The 24,342-nt window shown below is 40.1% G+C and overlaps 3 protein-coding genes across 3 annotated transcripts; all 3 read left to right on the top strand.

Moving 5' to 3' along the window:
• Window positions 1-11,680: 11,680 nt before the first annotated feature.
• Window positions 11,681-12,814, top strand: LOC137132720 (trace amine-associated receptor 13c-like). Its single transcript, XM_067515606.1, has 2 exons — window positions 11,681-11,847; window positions 11,998-12,814. The coding sequence occupies exons 1-2, from the start codon at window positions 11,681-11,683 to the stop codon at window positions 12,812-12,814; spliced, it is 984 nt and encodes a 327-aa protein (XP_067371707.1).
• A 1,831-nt stretch (window positions 12,815-14,645) lies between these two features.
• On the top strand, window positions 14,646-17,333 carry LOC137132933 (trace amine-associated receptor 13c-like). The gene is made up of 3 exons (XM_067515964.1): window positions 14,646-14,674; window positions 14,922-15,152; window positions 16,517-17,333. Exons 1-3 carry the CDS (start codon window positions 14,646-14,648, stop codon window positions 17,331-17,333), a joined length of 1,077 nt encoding a protein of 358 aa, XP_067372065.1.
• Window positions 17,334-19,628: 2,295 nt separating this feature from the next.
• On the top strand, window positions 19,629-20,477 carry LOC137132932 (trace amine-associated receptor 7a-like). The gene has a single exon (XM_067515963.1). It carries the CDS (start codon window positions 19,629-19,631, stop codon window positions 20,475-20,477), a length of 849 nt encoding a protein of 282 aa, XP_067372064.1.
• Window positions 20,478-24,342: the final 3,865 nt, after the last annotated feature.

The following is a 24,342-nucleotide window of genomic DNA, read 5'->3' as shown; positions in this document are numbered from 1 at the left end:
ATCTGCTGAATATACAGTGCTGACAAAAAGTATTTGCCCCCTTCCTTATGTACTGTGTGTGTAGATACTATGTGTGTGCAGTTGTGTTCTGGTTAAGCTGCTAGTTGTGGGACCATATAAAAGTTAAAAAAAGTAGTGGTCCTAAAATTGATCCCTGGGGGGTTTGAATACATTTTCACAAGTTTCAACAAACTGTCTGCCACATAGATACAATGAAAACTAGTTTAAGCAGTTCCAGATTTCCCAACGTGTCCCTTCAATCTATTTAAAAGAATCTGATGGTCAACTGTATTAAAAGCAGCACATAAGTTCATTAGTCCTAACGTTGAGATTAATCCTAATATAATTAACTATTTTGACTAAGGCTGTGTCTGCACTGCCATGACTATGGAAACTGGACTGAGACATAACACACACACAAACCATGAGATGACACATGAACAAACACATTCATTTCTAAGAAACAGTAAGTTAGAGGAGGGACTGAAGAGCTACATAAATTATAAAACAGAGAGCTTTGGTCACAGAGCTACCAGAGTTCAGCAGCTTCTCCTCTGTCTGATGACGATGGAGGAAGTTGAACTCTGCTTCCCACAGCTCAACACATCCTGCTGGAAGACAAAGCGTCCTCTCTCTGTCTCTGTTCTTATTTACACTGTGCTGTCTTTCATTTCTCTGCTCACTGTGACTCTCAACCTCCTGGTCATCATCTCCATCTCACACTTCAAGTAAACCTCTTGATCTATGCCTTATTTTACCCCTGGTTTAGAAAATCTATTAAGCTTATTTTTACACTTCAGATTCAGCCTGGCTCCTGTGAGACAAACATGCTGTAAAGAGACACTGAGGACTAAAAGAAATCTGTCTGCATATGTTAATGTTGTGTCAGGAGAGTGTGTGAAGGCCCTAATTCAACCACCTTCCCTGTCAATTCTGTATAGAGTATGTGAGTATCTGTGGTGTCGGTTTCTCAGGCTTGTAACAGGAGGTTTTACATGAGGTTCCAGTGTTCAATGAGTCTGAATGCTGAAAGGTCTGAGATGTAGACAGCCTGGGCTCAGGGTGTTATTTGTGTTACTATTAGAAATGTTCTTATATTCATGTGTCACACCATTTCTATATCTGTTGTTGCAAGATCTTTGTCGACTTTTAACTCCAGAGAGACCAGAGGGGAGATTATTACAATAGCCTTTAAAACCTTGCGTTAGTCTCATGTATGCTCTGTAGCTTGCCAACTAAGCCCACACACACTACTTGCCCACTTCAAAAGCTTTCAGCTCGTCCCTTTCGGAGTCCCTACATAGGAATGTGTTCTGCATGTTTATTTGGCATGAGTTTTTTGAAGCAACCCTCCCATTTTATCCGGTCTCAGGACAGGTGGCTGAGCAGCACCACACTTGCTGGGATTGGAACCTGCTGCCTTCTGCGCCTCAACCCTGAGCTCAACAGCAGGGGACTGTGTATGTTACAGAAACTAGTGTAGTCCCAGTTAAACAATAAGCCTCAACATCACCACCCAGTACTTCTTACCAAACAACCCAAACACGTTTGTCTTGTAACGACAAAACCTAAAAAGGTTACATGTACTTTTGTGTTATTAATATGTTTGTTTCTCACCCCTCCCCCAGACTGTGTTTGGCCGTCCTCTGTGAACTGCCAAACCAGTTCCAGGCCATTTGGATTTCTTTTATAGTCAAGATCCTGGGGTATTGGACCAAGTGTGGTGTCGATGGATGGAGGTTGCTAAGCCTTTTAAAGAAAGTGGTGATATTGGAGAAGCTTTTTTTGATAAATATACTTTCAGTGTATAAAATTTAGATTTTATAACTGTTTTCTATAGAGTGAAAGATGAATCACTGTAGTAAGTTGAATGGGTTATTAATTGTTCGTTTTCTTGTAAGCAGAGTCATCGCCTATAAAAAGCTAAATTGTAGGTGCTGGCAGGAGGAGGCCACAGTAGCTGCTAAGGGTCCTGACTTAAAAGGGGTCACAAAGCCCATGGAGGAGTGTTTTTTTCTTTTTCATTTATTTTGTCTTTTGGATTAGTTAGTCATATTTTCCTTTCTTCACTATTGTCCAAGCTGAGCTCCACTCTAAATATGCTGCACCACCTCCTTGAAAGAGAAAAAATAAATAAAAAGTTTTACTTTTGAACACAATTGAGTCCCCTTTTGTCCTTACCACTTGACCAACCTTACATATGGTGTTGGAAGAAAAGGAGACAGTGTGAAGGATACCTGCAAATAAACCACAAACGTGTTAGCAGCAGGAGTAGCATGGTGTACCTCCAAAGGAAGAGGGTGGCAAAGGGGAGCTCTGGAGCATGGATTCCAACCTACAGTAGACTTTCCCCCAACCACCAGGTTACCTAGATCCAGCTAGATTTGAAGGATGCCAGAACAGGGTAGCCTACCTCATAAGCCATTGGGATACCAGTTGGAAAACATTTTCTGACCTTTTGAAAAACTGGCAACTGGCTACAAACGTCGAAGACAAATGTGGGTTAAGGAGTGCAATCCAAAGTCAGCAGTGGACGCCGTGGAGCTGGCTACATGTCGGCCCACATTATTCTGGGAGCTCATCGATATGCTGGACTGTTGGGGTAAGTCTGAACGTGACAGCACAGACATGGTATGTTATAACTGTGAGAAGTAGGTAATACTTGTAAAGTTTTTCCTAACAAAAAGCATAAAGTCAACAGTCTCTGCTATGTACAAATACATGAGAGCATTTCCTCCTGTGAGCAATCAAACTTACCCGAGTCAAGTGTACAATTAAATGGTAAACCTTATGCATCCTTGCTGGATAATGGTTTTTCACAGGCCCGTGAAAACCAATAGTAACAGTGAAATCAGGAAGAAAGAATCTGACCACTGACACCATGTACAGCTGAATTGAAACAGATAATTTAACAATATTTCCTCACAAATCTCTTCTGCCTGACCATTTTCTAATAACATTTGAATTTAGAATAACAGACTATACAGCAGTTAGGGAAGAATTCCACTATAACAGATGCTTAAGTGAAAAAGCTGTCAAAAAATTTAAAGAAATGATTCTTTCATCATTTGCTTCACGATATGTTAATACAATGAAAAGTAGCCACCTTAATGTTACTCCTGCACAAGTAGATTATCTTGTTGACAATTCTGCAGCCTCACTACATATAATACTCAATAATGTTGCCCCTCTGAAAAAGAAGGCAGTAAACCAGAAGAGGTGATCTCCATGGTTTAGTTTGCAAACATGCAACTTAAAACAGGCAACACGAAAGTTAGAAAAGAAGTGGCGTTCCAGAATTTTAGAAGAATCTCATTTAGCCTGGACAGTTTAAAACTGTACTAAAAATCTCTGTGATGCCCGAACAGCATATTATTCATCATTAATAAAAGAAAACAAGAACAACCCCCAGTTTCTGTTCAGCACTGTAGCCAGGCTGACTAAGAGCCATAGTTCTGTTGAGCCTAGTATTCCCTTAACTCTGAGCAGCAATGAATTCATGACTTTCTTTATGAATAAAATTGTAGCTATTAGAAACATAATTCACCAGATCCTCCCTTATTACAGAGACTGGAACATGAAATTGGGATTAAAGGATCTTCACTAGGTTGGTTTAAATCTTATCTATCTTATAGATTTCAATTTGTTCAATGTGAATGATGAATCTGCCATGTACACAGAGGTTAGCTATGGAGTTCTGCAAGGCTCCGTGTTAGGACCAATACTTTTTACTTTATTTATGTCTCCTTTAGGCAAAAAACCTAAATGATCAAGTTAATCAAGCTTCAAGCCTACAAGACATAAAGACCTGTTTGTCACGCAATGTTTTACTTTTAAATTCAGACAAAACTGAAGTCATAGTATTTGGGCCCAAAGATCTCAGAAATATAATGTCCAACCATATTGTTACTCTAGATGGTATAAGTCTGGGCTCCAGTACTACTGCAAGGAACCTTGGAGTTATTTTTGACCAGGATTTGTCCTTTACCTCACATATAAAACAAATATCTAGAACAGCCTTCTTCCACCTACGGAACATTGCCAAGATTGGAGCCATCCTGTCTGAAAGTGATGCCAAAAAACTAGTCCATGTATTTACTTCTAGGTTGGACTACTGTAATTTCCTACTTTAAGGATGCCCCAGTAACTCCCTAAAGAGCCTGCAATTAATCCAAAATGCTGCAGCAAGAGTGCTGACTGGAATTAGCAAGAGAGATCATATTTCACCTTCACTAGCTTCTTTCCATTGGCTTCCCATTAAATGTAGAATAGAATTTAAAACCCTGCTTCTTACACATAAAGCTCTGAATGGTCAGGCTCCATCATATTTAGAAGACAAAGATATAGAAAACGTTTTCCAGCATGCAACTACTGGTCCTACCAACCTCGTTTTGTTGTATCTTTAGTTGCTCTTTTCTTTTCTCCCTTCACTTTCCACTCACCCCAACCGGTCAAGGCAGATGGCCGCCCACCCTGAGCCGGGTTCTGCTCGAGATTTCTCCCGTTAAAGGGAGTTTTTCCTCTCCACTGTTGCCTAGGGCTTGTTCCAGGGGGATTTGTTGTCTCTCATCTAGGCAGTGATAACGGACTCCTCCAGGGGAAAGAGCAGGAACAGCTGTGTTTCATTGACATAGCGGTGACACTAACAATGTTTCTAATGTTGTCACGGATGTCATGCCAAACAAACTAATTCATCAGAAGGTGTAGGTAGCTAGAGCAACTCTTTTGGCAGTTGTGAACAATGGCTTTGACTCTACGTTTTTTACATTAAATTTTTAGATGTCGGCCCAGTTTTATGTTACATTGGTGTCCACACAACACATTTTAACACATTAAAATGACGCTACTTTGATCAGAAAAGCAGCCATGACAAGTCCTGGAACAATTTATTAAATAACAAATCCCAGGCCATGAAAACATGAATCATAGGTCAAATAATTCAGCTGACATTATCACTGTGAAATGTGAAATGTCTATTATGGCAAAAATGACAAAGTTCATGACTCGTTGACACTGATGTAAAACCTCAATACATCTGTGCTGTTGAAGGATTTGTATTTGTAAATGTGAATTCAGATTTTATGCATAAACATTCAAATACAAATATTGTTGTTTTTTTCACGAAACAAAACCTTATTAATGTGTTCATGTAAATAAAATTTGGACTATATTAACTCCAAAGTACTGTAATTAAAGTAGAAATAAAGGTTTTGACTGTCAGATTTGAGCATTTAGGTCTGTAATTTAAACGTCTGTGACAGCAACACAATTTATAATGTGAATTAATAACAGGTTGAAAATGGCTGTCAATGTATTAATTTGAACAAGCCTCTGACGAATAGTCTACACAGAGTTTCCATGTTGAGTGAGTAACATTTATTACATGAACTTACAGTAATCAATGGAAGCTGAAGAACTTTTTGTCCAGGTGTGAATCACGTTTTGAAGTTTGTAAGTAACCTGGTCAAAGTGATACTAAACGCTGATTACTGAGCCTACATTTATTCGGCCGACAGTATTTTTATCACTGTCAGATGTTAAATGCATTGTGAGAAGTGTTTTTTCATATTTTCAATATAAGTAACTTCCTATATTTATCATACTTCTTATTTGTAACAATGTCCCACAGAGAACAACTGGAAAACTTAATATAATGTAAAAATATTGCTTCCTCCTCGTTGGTGCGCCTATAGTTGCTGGTGCTCTGGGTGTTATTTTAGCTCACCTGTACCATAAAAGCCCTGTGATCACCATCATTTTTCTGTCTCTACAGTATGTTGGTCTCACAGGAGTCAGGCTGCAGTATCTTAAGTGTAATTATGAGTTTTATAGATTTTCTAAACCAGGGGTAAAAAAAGGCATAAATCATAGGATTTAGACACGAGTTCAAATAGTACAAACATAATACAAAAGCAGCAGCTGAAGCATTTGTCTGTCCATCTTGGGCTGTAAGAGTCACACAGTAATATGGACAGAGACATATTAGAAACACGACTACAACAACACCGAGAGTCCTGCCTGCTTTCAGTTCAGACTTTTTCACAGTCACTTTCACTGAACGCTGGCGTGAGACAGCAGCAATGTGAGACCTCATGGCTCGAGCCTGAGACACAGCCACCACAAACACTCTCATATACAGAACTATGATGACAGTGATGGGGACAATGATGAAAAGTATGACATCTACAACCCCAGCAATGTAATTAACGACAATGACACACTCTCCATAGCAGGACTGATAGCTGCCTAAGTGTTTCATACTATCCCTCAGACTTAAACTTGCATACATTACAGAACCAAACCAACACAGACAAACAGAGATTTTAACTGTTTTCTGTGTGATTTTAGTGGAGTAATGTAGAGGATCACAAATAGCAATGTAGCGATCACCTGATATGAGAACCATGGTTTCTACTGACACAGCAGTAATGATTGCTGCTAGATGCTGATACAAAGCACACATGAGGTCACCCAGAAACCAGCAGCCATCTATCAGCACAATTTGGCAGAGTATGAGGAAGCTGATGAAAAAGTCTGAGACACCCAGAGAGAGAAGGAGGAGGTTGGTGGGAGTGTGGAGCTGCCTGGAGAGAAAAAACAGCACTGTATTCATGATTAGTGATGATAGCAATTATCATTCAGATCAAATCAGACAGAAAGTTAAAAACACAAAACATTACAATTTTTAGCATGATCTTTACTACAAACTACTTTTATTTCACTAATTCAGGAAGTATGTAGATACTTGAAGTGGGAGATGGAGATTATGACCAGAAGGTTGAGAAAAGCTGTGAGCAGAGAGACAGAGAACAGCAGAATGTTGTTCAGCATGGTCTCAAAGTGAGGACGCTTTGTCTTCACACAGGAGGCGTTGAGGAGCTGTGGGAAGCAGAGTTCAGTTTCCCCAAAGGTCTCCATCACCAGAGAGGAGAAGCTGCTGAGCTCTGGCAGCTTTTTGGCCAAATCTTATTTTCATACAGCTTATTTATCTCCATCAACCCCCTCCTCCTCACTTTTCTTTCTATAGAGATTGTACTACAGTGAACCTTCTGTACTCAACATTACCTTTACATTTAGTCTTTGAGAAGTCGTTGCATCTCTAAATCATAGATCCATGAGAAGAGATTTGCTTATATACAATTTTATACATTGTAGAGCAATAGTTCTGTTGAACCCAGTATTCCCTTAACTCTGAGCAGGATCTGAATAAAATTGTAGCTATTAGAGAAAGAATTCACCAGATCCTCCACCAAAATATTACAGATAGATCTTCACGTACAACAGTGCTAGAATCATCGATAAGGCCCCAATCCCTGTTAGACTGCTTTTTACCCATAGATCTTCAATTATTACCTCATCTAAACCAACAACCTGTCTGCTAGACCCTATTCCAAGTAGACTGCTCAATGAAGAGTTACCCTTAACAGATATGTTCATATTAGATATCATCAATCTATCTTTAGAAACAGACTATGTACCACAGGCCTATAAGGTAGCTTTAATTAAACCACTACTTCAAAAACCCTGTCTTGACACAGGTGTTTTAGCCAATTACAGACCAATATCTAATCTCCCCTTTATTCCTAAAATAATTGACAAAGTAGTTGCAAAGCAATTATGGGATTAACTTCATAGGAATAATTTTTATGAAGACTTTCAGTCAGGATTTAGAGCTCATCATAGTACAGAAACAGCACTGGTAAAAGTCACCAACAAGAGACTATTACAGAGACTGGAACATGAAATTGGGATTAAAGGAACTGCACTAGGTTGTTTTAAATCTTCTCTATCTGATAGACTTCAAGTTGTTCATGTTATTGATGAATCCTCCATGCACACAAAGGTTAGCTATGGAGTTCCACAAGGCTCTGTGTTAGGACCAATACTTTTTACTTTATATATGTCTCCTTTAGGCAACATTATTAGAAAACACTCCATACATTTCCACTGCTATGCTGATGATACCCAGCTATATTTATCTATGGGACCAGATGAAAATAATCAGTTAATCAAGCTTCAAGCCTACAAGACATAAACCCCTGGATGTCCCACAATGTTTTACTTCTAAATTCAGACAAAACTGAAGTCATAGTATTTGGGCCCAAAAATCTCAGAGATATGATGTCCAACCAAATTGTTACTCTAGATGGCATAAGTCTGGCCTCCAGTACTACTGCAAGGAACCTTGGAGTTATGTTTGATCAGGATCTGTCCTTTAACTCACATATAAAACAAATCTCTAGAACAGCCTTCTTCCACCTACGGAACATTGCCAAAATTAGGAGCATCCTGTCTCAAAGTGATGCCGAAAAACTGGTCCATGCATTTGTTACCTCTAGGTTGGACTACTGTAATTCCCTACTTTCAGGATGCCCCAGTAACTCCCTAAAGAGCCTGCAATTAATCCAAAATGCTGCAGCAAGAGTGCTGACTGGAACTAGCAAGAGAGATCATATTTCACCTTCACTAGCTTCTCTCCATTGGCTTCCAATTAAATGTAGAATAGAATTTAAAACCCTGCTTCTTACATATAAAGCTCTGAATGGTCAGGCTCCATCATATTTAGAAGACCTCATAGCACCATATCATCCCAGTAGACCACTTCGATCTCAAAATGCAGGCTTACTTGTGGTTCCCAGAATTTCCAAAGGTAGAATGGGAGGCAGAGGCTTTAGCTATCAAGCTCCTCTCCTGTGGAACCAGCTCCCAGTTCAGATTCATGAAGCAGACACCCTCTCTACTTTTAAAAAGGGTCAATTTGATCCTGAACATAACAGGAGGGTTACGTATAGGCTTAAAACCTTCCTCTTTAATAAAGAAGAAGGCAGCATAACTTCTTCTTCTTTTCCTTTTGGGCTGTTCCCTTTCAGGGGTCGCTACAGCGAATCATGTGCCTCCATCTAACTCTATCCTCTGCATCCTCGTCTCTCCCAAAGAGAACCTCAACATCTTAAGCTCTTCTACCTCCAGCTCTGCCTCCTGTCTTTTCTTCAGTGCCACTGTCTCTAAGCTGAACAACATCTCTGGTCTCACCACCATCTTGAACACCTTTCCTTTCATTTTTGCTGATACTCTTTTGTCACACAACACACCTGACACTTTTCTCCACCCGTTCCAATCTGCTTACACTCGTCTCTTCACCTCTTTTCCACACTCTCCGTTGCTCTGAACCGTTGACTTCTGCTCCCTGTAACCTCACCGTTCCACCTGGATCCCTCTCATTCACACACATGTATTCTGTCTTGCCGCGGCTAAGTTTCATTCCTCTGTTTTCCAGAGCAGACCTCCACCTCTCTAGATTTTCCTCCACCTGCTCCCTGCTCTCACTACAAATCACAATGTCATCTGCAAACATCATAGTCCATGGAGATTCCTGTCTAACCTCATCTGTCAGCCTGTCCATCACCAGAGCAAACAAGAAGGGGCTCAGAGCCGATACTTGATGCAGACCCACCTCCACCTTGAAGTCCTCTGTAACACCTACAGCACCTCACCACGGTCTTACAGCTCTCATACATGTCCTGCACAACTCTAACATACTTCTTTATAGTCTTGACTTTATTCTGTAAAGTGCCTTGAGTTGACTTGTGAATTGGCTATATAAATGAATTTGAATTGAAGTGAATTAAATTAAAGAGGTGTCTGTGGATTTAAGAGAAAGAATTTTTGAAAAACATGGACAATCTCAAGGCTAGAAGTCCATCTCCATAGATCTTAATGTGCCTTTGTCCACTATGCACTATATCATCAAGAGGTTCCTTCCTGTACTTGGATTGTTTAAATGGTGGATAAAAAACCTTGATTAACTTCCAAACAAATCCAAGCCTATCTGCAGACACGGGGAACAACTGTGTCAGTTAGCACTATCTGTTGACATATGAATGAACGGGACATTATGGTAGGAGACCCAGGAGAACACCACTGCTGACAAAAGCAAGACTGGAGTTTGCCAAAACTAATGTGACAAAACCACAGTCTTTCTAGGAGAAGATACTGTAGACAGATGATATAAAAGTAGAGCTTTTTGTTGAAGGACATCATGGGACTGCTGCCTCTCTTTCTCTCATCCTTTTAAATTCACAGCCATTAGGAGGACGCCAACATGGAGCGACGGCATCTTGCTCTGACGTCATCTTAGTTTTCCTAATATTCACCCCCGTCTGACACACACACCTTCCAGGCTCAACCTGTGGTTCCTTGAAAGCACGTAAGCCGGAAATCATTCCACTGGATACTCACCCTTATCTCTTCTGTAGACCTGGGAAATAGTGCCACCTAGTGATTCAGGAATCCCTGCAAGCGCTCCTTCGCCACACTCGTCCAAATATCTTGTATGCATTTTTCCTCTATTAAGCCTTTTTATACACTGAACATGTTGTGTCTGGCTAATGTATATTATATGTGAGGCTAATTAATTATCATTAATGACTAATCATTACAACAGCAAAGCAGATGGCAAAAAAAGTAGGGATTACAGCATTTTAAGCAGACCCTGCTGATTTTCCGAGTCTGAGCCCCTTTTATCAGCCCATCCATCAGTCCACAGGGATGACTGTGAAGTGGCAATGGAGCTGCCTTGCTAGAGGGGGAGCCAGGTAACCTCCAGCCTCTTGCATACATTAGCCTCAAGCTCCTGAAGCATGAGATGAGGTGCTCTGTGGTAGAGAAGGAATGTCTGGAGATCAAGTGGGCATTGGACTTACTTAAGCACTATTTGTTAGGAAGAAAGTTAATTCTGGAGAGGAATCATTGTGCATTGTCATGGCTGTGTAACATAAAGGATGCCAACTCCAGAATAACCAGGTGGTTTCTGACACTGCAGCCTTACGACCTTGAGGTTGGTTACAGAAAAGGACAGAACTGTCCGGGTCAGCACAAGAAACCTCTTAAGATGGGGGCAGGGGAAATGTCGCATGGACAACCCTTAAACCGTTAAACCAAGTAAACCTGCACACCCTATTTGTCCGCTTCAGTTACTATACATAATCTTAAAAGGGTTACAGCTATTTAACATGTTTGTGTGTTTTCATACATTTGTGTCTCACCCCCTCACGCTGTGCTTGCCCAACCTCTGTTAGACCCAGGAACTGCCAAACTAGTCACAGTCCATTTGGACTCCTTTTATAGTTAAGTTCCTGGGGGTTTGTGCCAAATGTGGTTTGTTTTTAGGGGGGTTGCGTAGTATTTTGAAGAGTGTGGTGATAAATATACTTGTGTGTACAATAGTGTATAAAATATAATTGTGATTTTCCACTATTAACTTATGGCCGGGCTCAGTTTATGTTTGAGCTCGACGTCCACTAAAAAAATAAAAAATTAAAAAAAACTTGGACTTTTGGAAACAGTCAGTATCATTTGCTGATTATTTAAAGAACTTCACACCATCCAATGTACTTATACATAATCACACACCAAGATTCATATTCTTATTCAAGCATACTCTCCTAGCGGCACTCACTCTGCTGATTAGGATCTGTCTCTACCTACCAAACACACCTATATCAGGTTGTACAGTAACACACACACAAGACCAAACCATGGGATGAAACATGAAAAGAAAGATACATTAATTTTTAACGAACAGATAAAGTTAGAGGAGGGACTAAAGAGATACATAAGTTATAAGACAGACAGCTTTGGTCAGAGAGCTGCCAGAGTTCAGCAGCTTCTCCTCTGTCTGATGACGATGGAGGAAGTTGAACTCTGCTTCCCACAGCTCAACACGTCCTGCTGGAAGACAAACCGTCCTCTCTCTGTCTCTGTTCTTATTTACATTGTTCTGTCCTTCATCTCTCTGCTCACTGTGACTCTCAACCTGCTGGTCATCATCTCCATCTCACACTTCAAGTACACACGTTTTTTGATTTGTTGAGTTTTAATCCTATTGTGAGAGAAAGTAGTTTTTTAAAATCAGTTTTTAAATTTGATAACGTTTCTTCTGCTCAAGTGAAAACTGATATTACACATTATAAGTATATTGCTCTCTCACATCTCCAGGCAGCTCCACACTCCCACCAACCTCCTCCTCCTCTCTCTGGGTGTCTCTGATTTCTTCGTGGGCTTCGACATGTTGTTTCAAATTCTGGTTGTAAACGGTTGCTGGTTACTCGGTGACCTCATGTGCACTTTGTATTTTGTTTTTGATTATGTTGTTACCAGTACTTCAATAGGAATCATGGTTCTCATATCTATTGACAGATATGTGGCTATTTGTGACCCTCTGCATTATTCCACCAAAGTCACTCCAAGAAGAGTTAGATTCGGTGTTTCACTGTGTTGGATCTTATCTCTCTCCTATGCCGTCATAGTAATGAAAGATGATTTGAAACAACCAGGCAGGTATAAATCCTGTGCCGGAGAGTGTTTAATGAGCTGTGACATTATTCATCAATTTACAGATTTTATTGTCTTATTTCTTATTCCTATTATTATTATTGTAGTTTTATATATGAGAGTGTTTGTGGTGGCTGTGTCTCAGGCTCGAGCCATGAGGTCTCACATTGCAGCTGTCTCACACCAGCGTTCAGTGAAAGTAGCTGTGAAAAAGTCTGAGATGAAAGCAGCTGGGACTCTGGGTGTTGTTATAGTTGTGTTTCTAATATGCATATGTCCATATTTTTGTGTCACAGTAAAAGGTCGGGACACGTTTGTCAGTGCTTCATCTGCATCCTTTGTATTATTTCTTTATGATTCTAACTCCTGTCTAAACCCCTTGATCTATGCCTTATTTTACCCCTGGTTTAGAAAATCTATTAAGCTTATTTTTACACTTCAGATTCTGAAGCCTGGCTCCTGCGAGACAAATATGCTGTAATGAGACACTGAGGAGTCACAAAAATTAGGATTTTGGAGTTAGAAATTATATTAAATAATTGCAATTTTCAGATCACACTCTTCATTAGGTCTTTTATTGATCTACTTGTACTAGTTTCTGGAGTTGTATCCTCTGGGTGACATGATTTCTGCAGTGTTGCACAAGCCCCCTTTTGATCTCTGGAGATATTAATGTACAGCACCTATAAAAACTAACCACTTGTAAATCTTTACTTTTTATATTTTATAATTTGAATCGTTAATGTAATACCTCTTCTCCCCCAATGATCAACATTAAAAAATTAAATTTGTTAAAAATAAGTACAAAAACTGTGATTAAATACGTGCTTTCCCAGCTTTAACGCGACTTGTATAGTCGTGTATCTATTTTATTATCTGTTCCTCAATCAAGGTCCCATTATCGGTTGACCCTTATGTGGCTATTTGTGATCCACCAGATTCACTCCAAAAGAGTCAAAGTCCATTTTTCCCTGTGGTGGTTCGCTTTCTTCTCAGTGTGGTGGTGATGAAAGAACAACTAGGCAGGTTTAATTCCTATGCAGGACAGTGTGTGAAAACCCTATTTTGACCATTATTCTCATTATAATCAATTCTGTATAGATTATTTGAGTATTTGTGCTGGCTGTGTCTCCAGCTTCAGCAAAGAGGTTTTACATGTGTGGTTCCAGTGTTCAATGAATCTAACGAGAATCTAATGAGATTGTGTTGCTGTTATGCATCTGCTCATGTTCATGTGTCACACCTTGTTCATTTCTTTATCTGCTGCCACAACATCTTGGTAGACTTTTCACTCTTGCCTAAACCCCGATGGTTCATGCATTTTCTTTACCCAGTTTTACAAAATCATTTGGATTTTCACGGAGACAAGTATGCTGTGGAGTGAGACAAGGACAAGCTGACAGAAGAGCTTTATTCTGATAAAGGAAATATGTTTGAACATGTTAATGTTTACACGGTCATTTAAAATAAAACCTTGGTATTTTTAAACCAATATTTTAAGAGACATGCTGTGAAGTGAGTGAAACAAGAATTCAAAAATAAAAAAAATCACATCTAAATATCTTTCTTTCTTCTGTTTGTTAACTTCAAGCTTTGATTGTTTACTTGCTTCTTAATAAAGCCCTTCCCTTGAAAGGTTTGTAATAAGATAACGCACGATATTTATCTTATGTTCATGATTGGTACACTTCTCCACAAAGACTGCTTTTTGATGAACAACTGGCAGTTTGTTAGTAATGGTCTTCTTATTTGGACAGGTACAGAAATACCGGAGGAATAATCTAGATTGAGGGTTACACCGTACATATTTTATAGATGATGGAATAGAAGATGCCCAGGAGAGATTCTTATAAGATGGCCCGACTCGCCTCCACCTGCTTCTTTCAGTGTGAAGAAGCTTTATAGCTTTATTCCAAGCTCCCTGCAGTTGTCCAAGCTTCTCATCGTTCGTAGAGACCAGCAACGCTACACATGAAACTCATTTTAGTTGCTTGCATTTGTAATTTTATTGTTTTGGTCACTACCAAGACTTCGTGACCATAGGTGAGGGTTGGAATATAGATTGACTGCTAAATTGTGTGGTTTGCCATGTGGATTAGCTCTCTCTTCAGCACAATGTCTGAGTAGTTGTTCAGCAGTTCTCCTCCTCTGCTGAGTACAGCATTAGGCCTGTATCTGCTTCCGAGCCGTCTGCTGGTTTGCCAGAAGTCCTTGAGGACAAATGAGTTCCTTTTTTTAGCCTTTTCAAAATTTTGAGTTCTTGCATCCTCAACATCCTAAGCTGTAATCTTTCTGGCTTGCTGGTAGCTGCTATGGGTGCCATGGGCCAACCATGCCTACAGTAAGGCTTTGTTTTTCAGCCTGACAAATCCTTCACAGCTGGTCTCACCAGCAGGCCCTCAGGTTGAGAAGCAACAACAACTTAGTCAGAACTCAAAATAGCTTCTTACACAATAGGATACTTGAACATGGGCCAATCAGATTCCATGTCTCGAGCCTCCCTACATCTTTGACTCAATGACCATCAGCACTGGAACCCGTCAAGGCTGCATTCTTTCTCCTCTGTTATGCTCTCTTTATACCAACAGCTGCACATCTGGACACCAGTCTGTCAAACTCCTGAAGTTCGCAGATGACGCCGCTCTCATCTGCCTCATCCCTGATAGAGACGAGTTGGCCTACAGGAGTGAGACAGACCTTCTGGTGACGTGGTGCAGCATGAACAACCTGGAGCTTAACACTCTCAAGACAGTGGAGATGATAGTGGATTTCCGAAAAAGACCCAGCCTTCCACCCCCCTTAACCTCTGCAACACTCCAGTGAGCTCTGTCAAGTACTTCCACTTCCTGGGCACCGCCATTACCATCAGAGCTCCACTGGTGGCAGAATATCAGCTGCCTTACCAAGAGGCTGTACTTGTTGCGGCAGCTGAAGAAGTTTCACCTCCCTGTGAAGATGTTGGTGAACTTCTACACTGCCATCATCAAATCCGTTCTGACATCGTCCATCACGGCCTGGTTCGCTGCAGCCACAGCCAGGGACAAGGCGGGGCTGCAGCGCATTATCCACTCAGCTAAAAAGGTTATTGGCGGCAGCCTCCCAATGAAGCGCAGCCAGGATTGCAGCCAACCCCTCTCATCCAGGACATAATCTGTTTCAGCCCCACCCCTCTGTTGGCTCCAATTCATCAAGACCAGGACCTCATGTCACAAGAACAGTTTCTTCCCCACTGCAGACACTCTGCAGTACAGCACCCAAATCCCCCCGAGATACAGTAGCCGCCCCTCTACTCACTGTCAGTCACTCTCGTTTTTCAAGTCACTCTTACTTTCTTTACATGGCTTCTTATTTTATTTTGATTGTATTCTATTGTGTCTTTGTGTACATACTTTAAATTTGTTATTGATCACAGCTTTGCATGCTAACTTCAATCCCCAGCTCCTGTTGGTCACAGGTGGGTCACATGTCGAAGTGTCCTTGAGCAAGACACTGAACCCCAACTTAGTTGCTCCTGGTGAGTGTTGGCCAGCTGCATAGCAGCTCCCCCGCAGGTGTGTGAGTGTTGATGAGAAGCAGTGTAAAGCGCTTTGAGGTCCAATAGCTAGAAAAGTGCTGTATAAGTGCAGAACATTACCTTAGGAAACACATAGAATCAATAATACACAAATTTATTTCTAAATTGCGATAGCTTTGTTTTTTTGTGATGCACAAAGAATTGTTTAGACTTTAGAAGGGAGACTACTGACCATGAGGGGAGTAGAAACATTAGTCCCTCCCATTATATTCTCATAGTATCAAAGAGTGCTGTTTAAACAGCTGCCAGAGTTCAGCAGCTTCTACTCTGTCTGATGACGATGGAGGAAGTTGAACTCTGCTTCCCACAGCTCAACACGTCCTGCTGGAAGACAAAGCGTCCTCTCTCTGTCTCTGTTCTTATTTACATTGTGCTGTCCTTCATCTCTCTGCTCACTGTGACTCTCAACCTGCTGGTCATCATCTCCATCTCCCACTTCAAGTAGACACCTTTTATTAATTTATGAAACTTGTGACCGTATTATTTGTTGTAAGAAAAGATGATTTTTCAATTTCAGTGTTTTTAAGCTTTTGAATGTGTTTCGTGTTTGGGTTTCTTTATCTGCTAAAGTGACAAAATAATAAGTATGTTGTTCTCTTTCTTCTCCAGACAGCTCCACACTCCCACCAACCTCCTCCTCCTCTCTCTGGCTGTCTCTGATTTCCTCGTGGGCTTCGACATGTTGTTTCAGATTATGCTCATAGACGGCTGCTGGTTCCTCGGTGACTTCATGTGCAATCTGTATTTTGGTTTAGATTATATTACTACCTGTACCTCAGTAGGAATCATGGTGCTGATATCAGTTGACCGATATGTGGCTATTTGTGACCCTCTGCATTACTCCACCAAAGTCACTCCAAGAAGAGTTCAACTTTGTGTCTTATTGTGCTGGTTCAGTTCTTTCTTGTACACTATGATTGTAATGAACGACGAATTGACACAAGCAGGCAGGTTTAACACCTGTGCTGGAGAGTGTGTGATGGTCAGCAAAAGCTTTGTCCAAGTTACAGATTTTATTTTCACCTTCCTCCTTCCCATCACTGTCATCATAGTTCTGTATATCAGAGTATTTGTGGTGGCTGTGTCTCAGGCTCGAGCCATGAGGTCTCACATTGCAACTGTCTCCCTCCAGCATTCAGTGAAAGTAACAGCTAAAAAGTCTGAGATTAAAGCAGCTGGGACTCTGGGTGTTGTTATAGTTGTGTTTCTAATATGTATGTGCCCATATTTTGGTGCCACAATGACAGGCCAGAACATTTTATACAATGTTTTGTCTGTTGCCATTGTAATTTGTCTTTACTACTTTAACTCTTGTCTAAATCCACTGATTTATGCTTTTTTTTACCCCTGGTTTCGAAAATCAATTAGACTTATTGTTACATTTCAAATACTAAAGCCTGGTTCCTGTGATACAAATATGGAGTGAACGGACTGAAATCAGGCCTTTACATTGTTAAAAGAAATCTGTATTCGCAGGTTAATGTTGAGTCAACAACAATTCAAACAACCTTCAAAAGAAAATAATCCTATTGGTATTTTTATTTAAATAAATATGCTACTTAGACCATAATAGAGTGATTGTATTGAGCAGAATTATGTTTTGCTTTCTTTTAAGAACTCTCCGCAATCAGCTCTCTTCAGTGCACATAACTGTCAAACGACACTGATTTCCTCAAGGGGTCAACCCCAAGGTGAATTTTCACAACAGACTGAACATAGGCAAGAACTGGTTTTAAGAGTTGAGCCACTTAACGCTTTTATTACCTGAGTATTCAAATAAGTTTGGGTTGATGTTCAATTAGTGATGTGGGTTAACTGGGGCTCAGCATAAGTGCTGTGTCTCACTTACACAATAAAAGTCCATAAAGATGCTATGGCTTTTTGAGAAGGACATTTATACAAATACAGAAAATATTTAAAGAGAATAAAATGCATCTGTCCATGTTTAGCCAAGTCACCATGTTCAGTGCCTCATCTGTGTGTTTATTTTAACTCCTGTTGAAACCTTATGGGCTAAGTCTCTTCCCCCCTATGTTTAGAAAATCTGTTTGAATTATTGTTACACTTCAAATTCTGAGGGCTGGGTCCCGACAGACAAATATACTGTAAAAAGACACTGGAATGACTGAAATAAAGGTGGAAGGAAGGCGAGTCGTCATTTAGAAGATGTTGCAATTTTTTTTAAAGGTCTTTCATTTTTTACATTTTGAAACCATATGCTACGGAGAGAAGCTGTGAATTGACTGAGATTAAGTCCCTGCTTGAGTTATTCAGTTAAACCCCATCTTACTCAGAACTCAGCTTTCTGTGCTGTCAATCTGCACCAAGTGCACATGAGCGTGTTTATCAGGCCACGCTGACCTTCATTAAGCTTTGGATTGTGTTTAGTTTTACTACTTTTGCATTTGTGGTGCAGGAGGTAGAGCGGTTGTCCGCCACCCTTGCAGTTGTTGGTTGGATCCCCAGCTCCTTCGGTCACATGTTGAAGTTCCACAGCTAGAAGGTCCCCAATTCAAATCCAACTGCTGGCTGCCTGTGGTTTTTGGCGCCAAGTGCTGTGTGCACAGTGCATGGATGGGCAAAAAATGAAGCAACAGGGTTTTTAGAGAACACTGCCTCAGCACAAGATGTGTTAAATTACCCCACGTTTATGGCAAAATAATCAACAATTTAGCAGTTTCAGTGAGCTCAAGTGGTTGTGCTCTGTGCACAATTGAAGATTCTAGAGATGCCTTCAGGGGCCAGGTTTTGCAACAGTTTAAAATTTTTAAGCAGCAAACTTTAACCATGTGTGACTGTGTGCATGAACAGTGACCTTTTCAACGGTTTTGAAAATGCAGCTCAGAGTGTGACACCAACACTATCCTGACATTTCAACATGACACATGTCAAAGAAGACAATGACAAAGACATTAACGGATACAATGCTAAAGTGAAAGGGAGATGCTGCTTTTATTTAAGTGTCATTTAATTTTACCAGCTCCACTTATTCTGAACATAGAAGGAGGCCTACAGGCACCTGTGCAGTTTGTTCAGGGCATTTTATGAAGAACGGGAATCACAGAAACACAGTGGTCTCTGCATCCACATCCTTCCTGGGTGATGAGCCTAATCAGTTCAGCTCAGTCATAAGGGCTGCAAATGGTAAAACCCTCACTTTTATTAAGATGATGTCCAATCAAAGCAGAAATGTATCAGAAGACAAACATACAGACATCTTCTTCAGCTGAACTCACACACAAACACACACAAAAAAAAAACCTTGATGACACGTTAGCATATAGGATGATGATGCAGAGAAAAGGAGGTGGAACATTCAATTCAATGTAACAGAGAATGTAAGAGGAAGCACAAAAGTCAGAGTAATGGTCAGAGAGCTGCCAGAGTTCAGCAGCTTCTCTTCCGTCTGATGATGATGGAGAAGGTTGAACTCTGCTTCCCACAGCTCAACACGTCCTGCTGGAAGACAAAACGTCCTCTCTCTGTCTCGGTTCTTATTTACATTGTGCTGTCCTTCATCTCTCTGCTCACTGTGACTCTCAACCTGCTGGTCATCATCTCCATCTCCCACTTCAAGTAGACCCTTTTTATTAATTTCTGAAACTTGTGACCGTACTAATTATTGTAAGAAAAGATTATTTTACAATTTCAGTGTTTTTAAGCTTCTGAATGTGTTTCGTTTTTGGGTTTCTTTATCTGCTAAAGTGACAAAATAATAAGTATGTTGTTTTCTTTCTTCTCCAGGCAGCTCCACACTCCCACCAACCTCCTCCTCCTCTCTCTGGCTGTCTCTGATTTCCTCGTGGGCTTCGACATATTGTTTCAGATTATGCTCATAGACGGCTGCTGGTTCCTCGGTGACCTCATGTGCACTTTCTATTTTTGTTTAGACTATATTACTACCTGTACCTCAGTAGGAATCATGGTGCTGATATCAGTTGACCGATATGTGGCTATTTGTGACCCTCTGCATTACTCCACCAGATTCACTCCAGAAAGAGTTCAACTTTGTGTCTTATTGTGCTGGTTCAGTTCTTTCTTGTACACTATGATAGTAATGAGTGACGAATTGACACAACCAGGCAGCTTTAACACCTGTGCTGGAGAGTGTGTGACGGTGAGCGAAAGCTTTGTCCAAGTTACAGATTTTATTTTCACCTTCCTCCTTCCCATCACTGTCATCATAGTTCTGTATATGAGAGTGTTTGTGGTGGCTGTGTCTCAGGCTCGAGCCATGAGGTCTCACATTGCTGCTGTCTCACTCCAGCGTTCAGTGAAAGTAACAGCTAAAAAGTCTGAGATGAAAGCAGCTGGGACTCTTGGTGTGGTCGTGGTTGTGTTTCTATTCTGTATGTGTCCATATTTCAGTGTCACAGTGACAGGCCAGGACATCCTATACAATGCTTCATCTGTTGCCATTGTAATATGTGTTTACTACTTTAACTCTTGTCTAAATCCACTGATTTATGCTTTTTTTTACCCCTGGTTTCGAAAATCAATTAGACTTATTGTTACATTTCAAATACTAAAGCCTGGTTCCTGTGAGACAAATATGGAGTGGACGGACTGAAATCAGGCCTTTACATTGTTAAAATAAATCTGTATTCGCAGGTTAATGTTGAGTCAACAACAATTCAAACAACCTTATATTTGAATCAAATGAAAATAATATTTGTGATTTTAGATTTTAGACATTTTGAAACTAAAATGCTCCTGAGAGATGCAGTGCAATCACTGAAATGAAGTCCCTGCTGAAAAAAGATTCAGTAAAACGTTGTCTTACTCTGAAATCAGCTTTCTGTTCCAGTGCAAATACTTGTAACTATCAGATCACACTGATCTTCATTAAACCTCAGATTGTTTTGTCTGGTTTTACTAGTTTTGCATTTCTGGGGTTGTTGTCTCTGAGTGGGTGGAAGTGATTTCTGCAGTATTGGAAAGGTTCTAATTTTAATCAACAAACATTGTATGTAACCATTTTTAAAATATTTTGAATCATTATAAATTTAAATCCATAAATCCTTTATTAATCCCTGAAGGGAAAATTGCTTTCTTCCCAGATGCTCCATCCAAGAGTAGTAAAGTGATGCTTATATCTCAAGTTCTTATATACAGTATGCACAAATAAGAAAAAAAAAAGTTAAATGGTAAAAATAGAAGATTTAATCAGAGTATCTGATCGCAAAGTGAGGAGTTCCAAAGATCGATGCATACAGGGAGGAATGACTTCCTGTGGTGCTCAGCAGTGCACTCTGGTAGTGTGATGCTATGGCTTGCACTGAAGGTGCATCTATGCTTCACCAGCATGTCCTGCAGAGGATGAGAACCATTCTCCATTATCTCTTGAAGCTTGGACAGCATCTTTCGGCTTGACGCTGCCGTTTAAGTGTCCAGCTCCATCCCCACAATGTCACTGGACCTTCTGATCAGTTTATTGAGTCTGAAGAGCTCTGGCAACCACATATTCGTAAAACATCCTCTGCATGGTTCAACACATGTTAAAGGACCTGTTGCTGTTAAAGCAGTTGTTATGTAATATACTTTTTAATATTCTTTTTCTGACTGTTGGCAGTTGTCCATGCACCTTGACGTCATTGGTTCAATCTTTCATTGTAAGTTGGTTTATACTTAACAGCTTATGCCAAAAGTCTAAATGTAACTTGTGGAGTTGAGTCATCAGACTTCAGGAAGATACAATGTCCTGCAGATAAAAAGTTGAGTCAATTTTTGTACAGGTGAAACAAAAATGCTATTAGTTGGTCAGCACAGACACAGCACAAATACCAACAGTACCAGAGAGAGATGTGTTTTTATATGGTTTAACCCTCGTTTTTGAAACTTTCTGTATGAAGCAATTCTCATTTCTGGGGTTGTTGTCTCTGAGTGGGTGGAAGTGATTTCTGCAGTATTGGAAAGGTTCTAATTTTAATCAACAAACATTGTATGTAACCATTTTTAAAATATTTTGAATCATTATAAATTTAAATCCATAAATCCTTTATTAATCCCTGAAGGGAAAATTGCTTTCTTCCCAGATGCTCCATCCAAGAGTAGTAAATTGATGCTTATATCTCAAGTTCTTATATACAGTATGCACAAATAAGAAAAAAAAAAGTTAAATGGTAAAAATAGAAGATTTAATCAGAGTATCTGATCGCAAAGTGAGGAGTTCCAAAGATCGATGCATACAGGGAGGAATGACTTCCTGTGGTGCTCAGCAGTGCACTCTGGTAGTGTGATGCTATGGCTTGCACTGAAGGTGCATCTATGCTTCACCAGCATGTCCTGCAGAGGATGAGAACCATTCTCCATTATCTCTTGAAGCTTGGACAGCATCTTTCGGCTTGACGCTGCCGTTTAAGTGTCCAGCTCCATCCCCACAATGTCACTGGACCTTCTGATCAGTTTATTGAGTCTGAAGAGCTCTGGCAACCACATATTCGTAAAACATCCTCTGCATGGTTCAACACATGTTAAAGGACCTGTTGCTGTTAAAGCAGTTGTTATGTAATATACTTTTTAATATTCTTTTTCTGACTGTTGGCAGTTGTCCATGCACCTTGACGTCATTGGTTCAATCTTTCATTGTAAGTTGGTTTATACTTAACAGCTTATGCCAAAAGTCTAAATGTAACTTGTGGAGTTGAGTCATCAGACTTCAGGAAGATACAATGTCCTGCAGATAAAAAGTTGAGTCAATTTTTGTACAGGTGAAACAAAAATGCTATTAGTTGGTCAGCACAGACACAGCACAAATACCAACAGTACCAGAGAGAGATGTGTTTTTATATGGTTTAACCCTCGTTTTTGAAACTTTCTGTATGAAGCAATTCTCATTTCTGGGGTTGTTGTCTCTGAGTGGGTGGAAGTGATTTCTGCAGTATTGGAAAGGTTCTAATTTTAATCAACAAACATTGTATGTAACCATTTTTAAAATATTTTGAATCATTATAAATTTAAATCCATAAATCCTTTATTAATCCCTGAAGGGAAAATTGCTTTCTTCCCAGATGCTCCATCCAAGAGTAGTAAATTGATGCTTATATCTCAAGTTCTTATATACAGTATGCACAAATAAGAAAAAAAAAAGTTAAATGGTAAAAATAGAAGATTTAATCAGAGTATCTGATCGCAAAGTGAGGAGTTCCAAAGATCGATGCATACAGGGAGGAATGACTTCCTGTGGTGCTCAGCAGTGCACTCTGGTAGTGTGATGCTATGGCTTGCACTGAAGGTGCATCTATGCTTCACCAGCATGTCCTGCAGAGGATGAGAACCATTCTCCATTATCTCTTGAAGCTTGGACAGCATCTTTCGGCTTGACGCTGCCGTTTAAGTGTCCAGCTCCATCCCCACAATGTCACTGGACCTTCTGATCAGTTTATTGAGTCTGAAGAGCTCTGGCAACCACATATTCGTAAAACATCCTCTGCATGGTTCAACACATGTTAAAGGACCTGTTGCTGTTAAAGCAGTTGTTATGTAATATACTTTTTAATATTCTTTTTCTGACTGTTGGCAGTTGTCCATGCACCTTGACGTCATTGGTTCAATCTTTCATTGTAAGTTGGTTTATACTTAACAGCTTATGCCAAAAGTCTAAATGTAACTTGTGGAGTTGAGTCATCAGACTTCAGGAAGATACAATGTCCTGCAGATAAAAAGTTGAGTCAATTTTTGTACAGGTGAAACAAAAATGCTATTAGTTGGTCAGCACAGACACAGCACAAATACCAACAGTACCAGAGAGAGATGTGTTTTTATATGGTTTAACCCTCGTTTTTGAAACTTTCTGTATGAAGCAATTCTCATTTCTGGGGTTGTTGTCTCTGAGTGGGTGGAAGTGATTTCTGCAGTATTGGAAAGGTTCTAATTTTAATCAACAAACATTGTATGTAACCATTTTTAAAATATTTTGAATCATTATAAATTTAAATCCATAAATCCTTTATTAATCCCTGAAGGGAAAATTGCTTTCTTCCCAGATGCTCCATCCAAGAGTAGTAAATTGATGCTTATATCTCAAGTTCTTATATACAGTATGCACAAATAAGAAAAAAAAAAGTTAAATGGTAAAAATAGAAGATTTAATCAGAGTATCTGATCGCAAAGTGAGGAGTTCCAAAGATCGATGCATACAGGGAGGAATGACTTCCTGTGGTGCTCAGCAGTGCACTCTGGTAGTGTGATGCTATGGCTTGCACTGAAGGTGCATCTATGCTTCACCAGCATGTCCTGCAGAGGATGAGAACCATTCTCCATTATCTCTTGAAGCTTGGACAGCATCTTTCGGCTTGACGCTGCCGTTTAAGTGTCCAGCTCCATCCCCACAATGTCACTGGACCTTCTGATCAGTTTATTGAGTCTGAAGAGCTCTGGCAACCACATATTCGTAAAACATCCTCTGCATGGTTCAACACATGTTAAAGGACCTG

This window comes from Channa argus, chromosome 9 (assembly GCF_033026475.1).
Source record: "Channa argus isolate prfri chromosome 9, Channa argus male v1.0, whole genome shotgun sequence".
NCBI lineage: Eukaryota > Metazoa > Chordata > Actinopteri > Anabantiformes > Channidae > Channa > Channa argus.
The sequence above is the reverse complement of the archived record's forward strand: the minus strand, read 5'-3'. Positions and strand labels throughout refer to the sequence as shown.